Below are 12,968 nucleotides of genomic sequence, written 5' to 3'. Positions count from 1 at the left end.
ATTTCCCTCGTCCATCATCCTGATTTCCCTCGTCCATCATCCTGATTTCCCTCGTCCATCATCCTTATTTCCCTCGTCCATCATCCTGATTTCTCTCGTCCATCATCCTGATTTCCCTCGTCCATCATCCTGATTTCCCTCGTCCATCATCCTGATTTCCCTCGTCCATCATCCTGATTTCCCTCGTCCATCATCCTGATTTCCCTCGTCCATCATCTTGATTTCCCTCGTCCATCATCCTGATTTCCCTCGTCCATCATCCTGAACCAGTATACAACAGTACAGTGTATTGAACACAGGAATATGCCATGTCACAAAATAATATCCAAAAATCAGATTTGATGATTGATCAATTATTGTCCGTCTGCTTATTTGATTAGAGATGTTTCTGATGTCTCTGTTCATGTCCAATAGGATTACTGCTTTATCACCCACCCAACATGGCGGTCCATTCTCCACTGGTGACACACATTCAGCAGCAACATTAGCCTGGTCTCTTATGTCAAGGACACTGCGCCAATGATGTCCTCTTATCTCCGTGACATCTATTCTGTCCCATCTTCATAATGTCCTTTTATTTTAACCTTTATTAAACGAGGCAAGTCAGCTTTATGAACAAATTCTTATTTACAATGACGGCCTACCGGGGGACAGTGGGTTCAACTGCCTGGTTCAGGGGGCAGAACAACAGATTTTTTTACCTTATCAGCTCGGGGGATCCGATCTTGCAACCTTTCGTTTACTAGTCCAACGCTCTAAGCACTAGGCTACCCTGCCACCCCGATAGATGGGATTATCTCTATGTCATCTATTCTGTTCCATCTCCATAACTCACCTGGCCGTGATGGGGATCAAATTAAAGTGGTTGAATAGCAAACGAGTCAAAATGTGTATTTCAGTCTTTGTCATTTCAGTCCTCTCTTTAGTCTCTTTACGTTCCGGGGTTCAAGGCCCGGGGTTTAGTCCAGGGTCTCGTGGTTTGGGCTGTCTTCGGGACTCGAGTCCTCCTCAGCCAGAGTGTCTCTGCGGGTGAACGTAGCCGCCAGTTGAACGCTGAGCCGTGGTTTGACAGGCGCCATCTCAGACAGCACGATGGTGTTACGGTTGACCAACGTGGTCTTGTCCATGTTCTCTATGCTGTGCTGGGCCAACACCGCGTCCAGGAAGTCATACTTGGGCAACAACTTGCCGCTCTCAAACAGATACTTGGCCAGGTAGGAGAAAGCCACGTTGCCCAGGAAGGAGGCCAACATGGAGACGGTCTTAAACGGGAACTTCTGCACCACGATGTGTTCCACCTCTCCGGTCAGATGATGGATCCGGTCCTCTATCTGCCAGCCTGGGTAGTAGATGAAGGGGGGTAGTGAGAGGTAAGGTTCCCCTCCTCCGATCCTCAGGATCAGACCAAAGACGTAAGCAGCAACGGAACCATACGTGTTGGTTCCCTTGACGAAGAGAACGGAGATGAGCTGAGGGAAGATGATAACGTAGACCAGGTCGGAGCTCAGGTACCACAGTCCGTACACCGTCCCCGTTAGCAACGCCATCGCCGTGGCCAGGCCGCCGAACACAAAGATGGTGACACGCATCACCCACACGATCTCGGTGTCCGATGCCTGGGGGGAAGGGGGGGTACAACGTTATACACACACAACAACACCGAGAACAGTGGCTCAACTGCTCCTATGATGTTCAGATGTTTTGTGAACAGGATGTAGTAAGTGGTGTTTTTTTTAGTCCCGCCCCTCTTCCCAACTCACCGATTGGCGAAAAGCCAGCTGGTAGATGTTCCGAGCGAACATGGAGCTAGCTGACAGGATGGAGGAGTCGGCAGATGACATCACGGCAGCAGAGACCGCCCCCAGGCCGAAGAAGGAGACGAAGGGAGGACAGAGGTACTGGAGGACTATGGGTAATATCATGTCTGCCTGGTCCCTCTCCTTGGGAGGTACAGGTCCATATGCCGTCTGGTTCCAGTCTGAGGAACACCAGGAACACAACATATCATTTAGAACCTGGAACCACAGCTGAGTCTAAAGGACTGCCTTTCTCTGGTTCCAGTCTGAGGAACACCAGGAACACAACATATCATTTAGAACCTGGAACCACAGCTGAATCTAAAGGACTGCCTTTCTCTGGTTCTAGTCTGAGGAACACCAGGAACACAACATATCATTTAGAACCTGGAACCACAGCTGAATCTAAAGGACTGCCTTTCTCTGGTTCTAGTCTGAGGAACACCAGGAACACAACATATCGTTTGGAACCTGGAACCACAGCTGAGTCTAAAGGACTGCCTTTCTCTGGTTCCAGTCTGAGGAACACCAGGAACACAACATATCATTTAGAACCTGGAACCACAGCTGAATCTAAAGGACTGCCTTTCTCTGGTTCTAGTCTGAGGAACATGAGGAACAGTACACACAACAGTCAAGAACCCAGAACCAAGAACTTAGAACGTAGACAGTGGTCAAACTAAGGAACCTACTGAAGAACTACAACTGTGGAAGAACAGCGGTCAAAGGAACCAACTAAAGAACTACAACTGTGGAAGAAGAGTGGAACCAACTAAAGAACTACAACTGTGAAAAGAGTGGTCTACTAAAGAACTACAACTGTGGAAGAAGAGTGGTCAAATGAACCCACTAAAGAACTACAACTGTGGAAGAAGAGTGGTCAAAGGAACCCACTAAAGAACTACAACTGTGGGAGAAGAGCAGTCAAAGGAACCTACTAAAGAACTACAACTGTGGAAGAACAGCGGTCAAAGGAACCCACTAAAGAACTACAACTGTGGGAGAAGAGTGGTCAAAGGAACCTACTAAAGAACTACAACTGTGGAAGAAGAGCGGTCAAAGGAACCTACTAAAGAACTACAACTGTGGAAGAAGAGTGGTCAAAGGAACCCACTAAAGAACTACAACTGTGGAAGAAGAGCGGTCAAAGGAATCTACTAAAGAACTACAACTGTGGAAGAACAGCGGTCAAAGGAACCCACTAAAGAACTACAACTGTGGAAGAAGAGTGGTCAAAGGAACCTACTAAAGAACTACAACTGTGGAAGAACAGCGGTCAAAGGAACCCACTAAAGAACTACAACTGTGGAAGAAGAGAGGTCAAAGGAACCTACTAAAGAACTACAACTGTGGAAGAAGAGTGGTCAAAGGAACCTACTAAAGAACTACAACTGTGGAAGAAGAGTGGTCAAAGGAACCTACTAAAGAACTACAACTGTGGAAGAAGAGCGGTCAAAGGAACCTACTAAAGAACTACAACTGTGGAAGAAGAGTGGTCAAAGGAACCCACTAAAGAACTACAACCGTGGAAGAAGAGCAGTCAAAGGAACCCACTAAAGAACTAAAGAACTACAACTGTGGAAGAAGAGCAGTCAAAGGAACCCACTAAAGAACTACAACTGTGGTAGAAGAGCAGTCAAAGGAACCCACTAAAGAACTACAACTGTGGAAGAAGAGAAGTCAAAGGAACCCACTAAAGAACTACAACTGTGGAAGAACAGTGGTCAAAGGAACCCACTAAAGAACTACAACTGTGGAAGAACAGTGGTCAAAGGAACCCACTAAAGAACTACAACCGTGTCTAAGAACTCGTGTGTCAGGTTAGAAAGACCAATGTGGAACCTCCATAACAGAACAACCCTACTGCAGCTTTATAGATGATGATAAACAGTCATGTCAGATTGTCTGTTCTACTGTAACTATGTCTCACCCCTTAACGTAGCATTTCACCTCCCGTCACTGGACGTAGTCCTACTGTAACTATATATCACCCCTTAACGTATCATTTCACCTCCCATCACTGGACGTAGTCCTACTGTAACTATATATCACCCCTTAACGTAGCATTTCACCTCCCGTCACTGGACGTAGTCCTACTGTAACTATATATCACCCCTTAACGTAGCATTTCACCTCACGTAGTCCTACTGTAACTATATATCACCCCTTAACGTAGCATTTCACCTCACGTAGTCCTACTGTAACTATATATCACCCCTTAACGTAGCATTTCACCTCACGTAGTCCTACTGTAACTATATATCACCTCTTAACGTAGCATTTTACCTCACGTAGTCCTACTGTAACTATATATCACCCCTTAACGTAGCATTTCACCTCACGTAGTCCTACTGTAACTATATATCATCCCTTAACGTAGCATTTCACCTCCCGTCACTGGACGTAGTCCTACTGTAACTATATATCACCCCTTAACGTAGCATTTCACCTCACGTAGTCCTACTGTAACTATATATCACCCCTTAACGTAGCATTTCACATCACGTAGTCTTACTGTAACTATATATCACCCCTTAACGTAGCATTTCACCTCACGTAGTCCTACTGTAACTATATATCACCCCTTAACGTAGCATTTCACCTCACGTAGTCCTACTGTAACTATATATCACCCCTTAACGTAGCATTTCACATCACGTAGTCCTACTGTAACTATATATCATCCCTTAACGTAGCATTTCACCTCCCGTCACTGGACGTAGTCCTACTGTAACTATATATCATCCCTTAACGTAGCATTTCACCTCCCGTCACTGGACGTAGTCCTACTGTAACTATATATCACCCCTTAACGTAGCATTTCACCTCACGTAGTCCTACTGTAACTATATATCATCCCTTAACGTAGCATTTCACCTCCCGTCACTGGACGTAGTCCTACTGTAACTATATATCGCCCCTTAACGTAGCATTTCACCTCCCGTAGTCCTACTGTAACTATATATCACCCCTTAACGTAGCATTTCACCTCCCATCACTGGACGTAGTCCTACTGTAACTATATATCACCCCTTAAGTCCTACTGTAGCATTTCACCTCCCGTAGTCCTACTGTAACTATATATCACCCCTTAACGTAGCATTTCACCTCCCATCACTGGACGTAGTCCTACTGTAACTATATATCACCTCTTAACGTAGCATTTCACCTCCCGTAGTCCTACTGTAACTATATATCAACCCTTAACGTACGTAGTCCTACTGTAACTATATATCACCCCTTAACGTAGCATTTCACCTCACGTAGTCCTACTGTAACTATATATCACCCCTTAACGTAGCATTTCACCTCACGTAGTCCTACTGTAACTATATATCACCCCTTAACGTAGCATTTCACCTCACGTAGTCCTACTGTAACTATATATCACCCCTTAACGTAGCATTTCACCTCACGTAGTCCTACTGTAACTATATATCGCCCCTTAACGTAGCATTTCACCTCACGTAGTCCTACTGTAACTATATATCACCCCTTAACGTAGCATTTCACCTCACGTAGTCCTACTGTAACTATATATCACCCCTTAACGTAGCATTTCACCTCACGTAGTCCTACTGTAACTATATATCACCCCTTAACGTAGCATTTCACCTCACGTAGTCCTACTGTAACTATATATCACCCCTTAACGTAGCATTTCACCTCCCATTCCTGACTGAGTGTACAGACAGTGATTCAGCAGGACTTTGATTCTGGAGTTAAAACCTGGAGATCAAAACTAATTCAGTCCCTTCTGCTTCTCCTCAGATGTAATATTTACAAAGTTCACAGTAGTAAACGGAGAGATGCAGAGAGAGAGAGAGAGGGAGGGGGGGGGAGAGAGAGCGAGAGAGAGAGAGGGAGAGAGAGAGAGGGAGGGGGAGAGAGAGCGAGAGAGAGAGAGGGAGAGAGAGAGAGGGAGGGGGAGAGAGAGCGAGAGAGAGAGGGAGGGGGAGAGAGAGAGAGAGGGAGGGGGAGAGAGAGAGAGAGAGAGAGAGAGAGAGAGAGAGACAGAGAGAGAGGGAGAGAGAGAGAGAGAGAGAGGGAGAGAGAGAGAGAGAGGTTGAGAACGATCCTCCATAATGGATGAAGGGACCAGCTGCTGATGTTTTTTAGGAGCTTTCCAGAGATCTGAGGGGAACATGGTTACACCCTGAGGTGTCCCCCGGACCCCCTCCCCCCCAACGCCCAGCAGGGGGACATACCTCTGGAATATGTGTCATCATTAGGCTACCAGATGAGGAACTCTCAATCAGATGTTTGGGAATGTTAGGAAAACAACTAACAACTGTAGATCAACCAACACGACAGAACGACATGTCCTAGTTAGAACCGCTCATACATAAAGGAACTGTACCCCAGGTGTGTGTGTGTGTGTGTCTCACCTGTGGAGGCCCCTATAGCCCCGATCATTACTGAGGGCACGGCCATGACCAGGCACCCTGTGTGTGTGTGTGTGTGTGTGTGTGTGTGTGTGTGTCTCACCTGTGGAGGCCCCTATAGCCCCGATCATTACTGAGGGCACGGCCATGACCAGGCACCCTGCAGCGGCAATGAACGAGAGCACCTGGGCGTACGTAGCTGAAGAGGCAGAGAGAACCCGTTGAAAATATACCTGCCAGGGAATCCCCCCCAACATCTAGAACACAGAGAGGAGATAGTGAATTCATCTAGAATGGAAAGAGGAGATACAGAATTCATTTAGATTACAGAGAGGAGATAGTGAATTCATCTAGAATAGAAAGGGGAGATAGTGAATTAATCTAGAATGGAAAGAGGAGATAGAGAATTCATTTAGATTACAGAGAGAAGATAGTGAATTCATCTAGAATGGAAAGAGGAGATAGTGAATTCATCTAGAATGGAAAGAGGAGATAGTGAATTCATCTAGAATGGAAAGAGGAGATAGTGAATTCAACAGTAAGTATCATTGCAATCAGAACATAATCACTACTCCTTAAACAGTAAATATTCTGTCTGCTGGAGTATCAGAACCAGTCTTATCCAGAACCAGTCCTATCCAGACCCAGTCCTATCCAGAACCAGACCCAGTCCTATCCAGACCCTGTCCTATCCAGAACCAGTCCTATCCAGTACTGCACGTACCAGCAGACAGAACCAGTCTTATCCAGACCCAGTCCTATCCTGACCCAGTTCTATCCAGACCCAGTCCTATCCAGAACCAGTCCTATCCAGAACCAGTCCTATCCAGAACCAGTCCTATCCAGACCCAGTCCTATCCAGAACCAGTCCTATCCAGTACTGCACGTACCAGCAGACAGAACCAGTCTTATCCAGACCCAGTCCTATCCTGACCCAGTTCTATCCAGACCCAGTCCTATCCAGAACCAGTCCTATCCAGACCCAGTCCTATCCAGAACCAGTCCTATCCAGAACCCAGTCCTATCCAGAACCAGTCCTATCCAGTACTGCACGTACCAGCAGACAGAACCAGTCTTATCCAGACCCAGTCCTATCCTGACCCAGTTCTATCCAGACCCAGTCCTATCCAGAACCAGTCCTATCCAGACCCAGTCCTATCCAGACCCAGTCCTATCCAGAACCAGTCCTATCCAGACCCAGTCCTATCCAGAACCAGTCCTATCCAGTACTGCACGTACCAGCAGACAGAACCAGTCTTATCCAGACCCAGTCCTATCCTGACCCAGTTCTATCCAGACCCAGTCCTATCCAGAACCAGTCCTATCCAGACCCAGTCCTATCCAGACCCAGTCCTATCCAGAACCAGTCCTATCCAGACCCAGTCCTTTCCAGAACCAGTCCTATCCAGTACTGCACGTACCAGCAGACAGAACCAGTCTTATCCAGACCCAGTCCTATCCTGACCCAGTTCTATCCATAACCAGACCCAGTCCTTTCCAGACCCAGTCCTATCCAGTACTGTACGTACCAGCAGACAGAAGTTGTCTATCCAGACCCAGTCCTATCCAGAACCAGTCCTATCCAGACCCAGTCCTATCCAGAACCAGTCCTAACCAGACCCAGTCCTATCCAGAACCAGACCCAGTCCTATCCAGACCCAGTCCTATCCAGAACCAGTCCTATCCAGTACTGTACGTACCAGCAGACAGAAGTTGTCTATCCAGACCCAGGCGTCTTCTCTCTTGATGTTTCCCTTCCAGGGAGCTTGGTAGATCTCCTTCACTGCACTGATCTTGATGTCAGACACCGCTGCGTTGCTCAGAGCGAACGGTACTGAAACCCACTGACACAGAGGCAGAGACAACATCAACCCTGGGTCAAACACACACTGCTACAGCCGGAATGTCACGTTTTAAATAGTTGTAGAAGTATAGAATCATGTTTTTAATAGTTGTAGAAATATAGAATCATGTTTTTAATAGTTGTAGAAATATCGAATCATGTTTTTAATAGTTGTAGAAATATCGAATCATGTTTTTAATAGTTGTAGAAATATAGAATCATGTTTTTAATTGTTGTAGAAATATCGAATCATGTTTTTAATAGTTGTAGAAATATAGAATCATGTTTTTAATAGTTGTAGAAATATCAAATCATGTTTTTAATAGTTGTAGAAATATCGAATCATGTTTTTAATAGTTGTAGAAATATAGAATCATGTTTTTAATAGTTGTAGAAACATAGAATCATGTTTTTAATAGTTGTAGAAATATAGAACCATGTTTTTAATAGTTGTAGATATATAGAATCATGTTTTTAATAGTTGTAGATATATAGAATCATGTTTTTAATAGTAAGAGTTGTGCCTATTCCTTCTCAAATCCTTTCAAATGTTTCAGCTGCAATGGAACCCAACAGAATGGTCCCAAAAGTACAAACTCCCTAGCCAAATGAAGTCCAGCTGAAATAAGTGGTCCGGGCCGAGTGTCTCACCAGTCCCAGGAAGATACAGAAGAGTTGCACCACGTCGGTGTAGGCTACAGAATACAGACCTCCGACTAACGTGTAGAAGATCGCAATACAGGCTGAGATCACCACAGACATCTTGATGTTTATGTCTATGATCACACTCAGCGTGGCTCCTAGAGGAACAGACAGACCTGGTCAGAGATAGTAACAACACAGACAGAGATCACCACTGTGCTGTAATATCATTCATAATAACTTACCCAGAGCAGATAAAATGGCCGCCGACCAGAAGATCTCTCCCATTAGAGCAGGTATGAAGAGCAGACCACCCATCCTCTTCCCATACTTCTGCTGGAAAGGGTCCAGCATGGTGACATAACCTCTGGAGCGCATGGGCTTGGCGAAGAACAGACCTCCTGCACACGGCAAGCATGTTGGCAGGTTTAATAAACGCACAGGATATTGGGGATTTTCAGAGGAATGTAAAGTATATTTGGGATTGTTTCACAAGTCTACGTGGTTAAGTTATATATATATATATATATGTAGTCTATTGTACGGTGCATTTGGAAAGTATTCAGACCCCTTGACTTTTTCCACATTTTGTTACATTACAGCCTTGTTCTAAAATTGATTTTTTTTTTATTACCCTCATCAATCTATGCACAATACCCCATAATGACATCACAATACCCCATGATGACATCACAATACCCCATAATGACATCACAATACCCCATGATGACATCACAATACCCCATAATGACATCACAATACCCAATAATGACAAAGCGAAAACCATTTTTTGGAACTGTTTGCAAATGTATTAAAAATAAAAAACAGAAATACCTTATTTACATAAGTATTCAGACCTTTTGCTATGAGACTATGTTGAGCTCAGGTGCATCCTGTTTCCATTGATCATCCTTGAGATGTTTCTACAACTTGAATGGAGTCCACCTGTCGTAAATTCAATTGATTGGACATGATTTGGAAAGGCACACACCTGTCTGTATAAGGTCCTACAGTTGACTTCGCATGTCAGAGCAAAAACCAAGCCATGAAGTTTAAGAAATTGTCGTTAGAGCTCAGAGACAGGATTGTGTCGAGGCACAGATATGGGGAAGGATACCAAAAAATGTCTGCAGCATTGAAGGTCCCCAAGAACACAGTGGCCTCCATCATTCTTAAATGGAAGAAGTTTGGATCCACCAAGACTCTTCCTAGAGCTGGCCGCCCGGACAAACTGAGCAATCAGGGGAGAAGGTCATTGGTCAGGGAGGTGACCAAGAACCTGATGGCCACTCTGACAGAGTTCCAGAGTTCCTCTGTGGGGATGGGAGAACCTTCCAGAAGGCCAACCATCTCTGCAGCACTCCACCAATCAGGCCTTTATGGTGGAGTGGCCAGATAGAAGCCACTCCTCAGTAAAAGGCACATGACAGCCCGCTTGGAGTTTGTCAAAAGGCCCCTAAAGGACTCTCAGACCATGAGAAACAAGATTCTCTGGTCTGATGAAACCAAGATTGAACTCTTTGGCCTGAATGCCAAGCTGGTCTGGAGGAAACCTGGCACCATCCCTACGGTGAAGCATGGTGGTGGCAGCATAATGCTGGGGGGATGGTTTTCAGAGGCAGGGACTGGGAGACTAGTCAGGATCGAGGCAAAGATGAACGGAGCAAAGTACAGAGATCCTTGATGAAAACCTGCTCCAGAGCGCTTAGGACCTCAGACCGGGGCGAAGGTTCACCTTCCAACAGGACAACAACCCAAAGCACACAGCCAAGACAACGCAGGAGCGGCTTCGGGACAAGTCTCAATGTCCTCGAGTTGCCCAGCCAGAGCCCTCACAATTTAATCCATTTTAGAATAAGGCTGTAAGGTAACAGAATTTGGGAAAAATTCAAGGGGTCTGAATACTTCCCGAACGCACTGTTTATTATTAATGAGATGACTCACCTACGACTAGACTTAGCGCATATCCAAAAGGCGCTTGTGCCCAAGCCAAGCCGTACCCAGGAAGATAGACGTATTCCGCCGTTCCGTTGATGTATCCGCCACCAACCCAGGTCGCTGCAATGACAACAACTAAACATAAATGTTCAGCCTACAGTAATTCACAGAGTCAAATCATGATTTACCTGATGCGTGTCAATCCAAACGACAAGGTGACAACATTCCGCGCATAAGAATTATGCTTGAAAATGGTCTGATTATTAGTTTCTTCACGAAATAATTTATTTTTTAAAAATCTGTAAACTATGATAAATAAAATATGTAAAGTAAAGCTGTTCAAAGTTGCAATTCAACATGTTAGTTAGTGTCTTTAGTTAAAAGCCTTTCCCCTAACCATCGAGCACGAGTTATCAAATTGAAGTAGCCTATTCATTTTTTACAACCGGTTTTTTATATTAATCAAGTAAAACATTTTAAAAAAAGGGGGTATAGTCCTACAACAGTCTGTTAGTAAACTTTCAGAATCACCTTTATTTATAAATCAACTTACAAAGAGAACATCGACTCTCGATCATTCACACAATGAAACTCACCGGTCATGGTAAAACCACCAACAAATAAACCAATGTCCCTCCCACCAACCATGATGGTTTCACTGCGGTCTGTGCCCTCCGCCTCCCCGGCGTGTTTGTTCTTCCACGCTGCCCAGATCCCCACCGCAAGGATCAGAACGTAGAAGAGGGCGATCGCCGCCAGTCCCTCCACGTGGATACCGGTCATCTTGTCTTGTTTTTTAGCTCGAGTTGAGCCGCGTGTCTTCGCTAGAAACCGGGTGGCATTGAGACCTGCGTGGATGGGGCGCGCGGAGAGAGAGTGAACATTGTAGTGGCAGTGAAGGGATGGATGAAATAGACTAAAAGACCAAATAAAGACCAAACATTATAGTTGTAATTATATTTTCGTTAGATTTATTATGTTACTATTTTAGAACATCAGAAATAAGACAAAAGTCTTCATTTTTTAAATCCCCGACTAGTTTCCACAGTCTCTATGTATGTGCGTAAAAAAGCCCATTACGCACAACCGTCAGACAGTCCGTGGAGCTGTTGAGGCGTTAAACGGACTTCCTCTTCTGATGGGAGAGTTGCAATATCACTACAAACATCTTTTGTATTTAAAATATCAAATGTGTCCTTTTTAAACACAATCCTCCTCAAATCGGACAATGATGATATAGACTGTATCTGGAGCAATGGTAAAACACATGTATAATGATATAGACTGATTTACTTTACAATGATGTAGAGATTCCTTTACATGGTCTAACATGTCTTCAGAAACAACAACAACAACATGAGAAAATAGACAAGTTACCTGAAATGTCTTTTTTACCCGACACTTGAGGTGAAAGCCGCTTCTCAACGAGCTGGTGTACAGACAGACACTGGCCAGTGCGTTATCCTCCGGTACCCTGCTTGAAAACTAAGTAATGATCGACTAAGAGCTACGTGCTGAGATCGTCCCTCCGGGTGACTTTTAATAAGAGACCCGGGTGGCGTCAGACGTCCGGTGTTCGCGCGCGTCAGAGAGAGAAAAGGGAACATCTTTTTGATGAGAATAATGAGCACGAGAAACGTCACTGGGTTTTTCCTGCCGCTGCGTACCGGTGTACGCAAGTGTATGAGAGAGAGGAATAGAGAGAGAGAGAGAGAGAGAGAGATAAAAAAAAAGAGCGAGAGAGTCCACTGTGACTGACCCAAACATTAAGGAAAGCTTTGACTATGTACAGACTCAGTGAGCATAGCCTTGCTGTTGAGAAAGGCCGCCGTAGGCAGACATGGCTCTCAAGAGAAGACAGGCTATGTGCTCACTGCCCACAAAATGAGGTGGAAACTGAGCTGCACTTCCTAACCTCCTGCCAAATGTATGACCATATTAGAGAGACATATTTCCCTCAGATTACACAGATCCACAAAGCGTTCGAAAACAAATCCAATTTTGATGAACTCCCATATCTACTGGGTGAATGGTCGCTGTCCATGGTGCTGAACAATTATCGCTGTTGTTATTTTTTTCATTTAACTTGACAAGTCAGGTAAGGAAAAAATTATAATTTACAATTACGGCCTAGGAACAGGTGGTTAACTGGTCTAGGAACAGTGGTTTAACTGGTCTAGTGGGTTAACTGGTCTAGGAACAGGTGGTTAACTGGTCTAGGAACAGTGGTTTAACTGGTCTAGTGGGTTAACTGGTCTAGGAACAGGTGGTTAACTGGTCTAGGAACAGGTGGTTAACTGGTCTAGGAACAGGTGGTTAACTGGTCTAGGAACAGGTGGTTAAACTGGTCTAGGAACAGTGGTT

At 44.9% G+C, this 12,968-nt stretch overlaps 1 protein-coding gene across 1 annotated transcript; it reads right to left on the bottom strand.

Annotated features, from left to right (window-relative positions):
- Positions 1-814: 814 nt before the first annotated feature.
- Positions 815-11,422, bottom strand: LOC139402443 (high-affinity choline transporter 1-like). Its single transcript, XM_071146388.1, has 8 exons — positions 11,201-11,422; positions 10,611-10,724; positions 8,912-9,067; positions 8,676-8,824; positions 7,882-8,025; positions 6,285-6,438; positions 1,761-1,978; positions 815-1,616 (listed from the first exon to the last, which is right to left on the bottom strand). Exons 1-8 carry the CDS (start codon positions 11,385-11,387, stop codon positions 960-962), a joined length of 1,779 nt encoding a protein of 592 aa, XP_071002489.1. The 5' UTR covers positions 11,388-11,422; the 3' UTR covers positions 815-959.
- Positions 11,423-12,968: the final 1,546 nt, after the last annotated feature.

The sequence above is a fragment of the Oncorhynchus clarkii genome, unplaced genomic scaffold (assembly GCF_045791955.1).
Source record: "Oncorhynchus clarkii lewisi isolate Uvic-CL-2024 unplaced genomic scaffold, UVic_Ocla_1.0 unplaced_contig_4825_pilon_pilon, whole genome shotgun sequence".
Lineage (NCBI taxonomy): Eukaryota > Metazoa > Chordata > Actinopteri > Salmoniformes > Salmonidae > Oncorhynchus > Oncorhynchus clarkii.
This window is presented reverse-complemented; position numbering and strand designations above follow the sequence as displayed.

Bases quoted from the DNA above. Each gene is read 5' to 3' on its own strand.
- LOC139402443 (XM_071146388.1), bottom strand. From the start codon at position 11,387: ATGACCGGTATCCACGTGGAGGGACTGGCGGCGATCGCCCTCTTCTAC. The intron at 10,725-11,200 runs GTGAGTTTCATT...TTGTCATTGCAG, and splicing joins TGGTGGTTTTACCATGACCG to CGACCTGGGTTGGTGGCGGA. The intron at 1,979-6,284 runs GTGAGACACACA...GGTGTTCCTCAG, and splicing joins GGCTATAGGGGCCTCCACAG to ACTGGAACCAGACGGCATAT.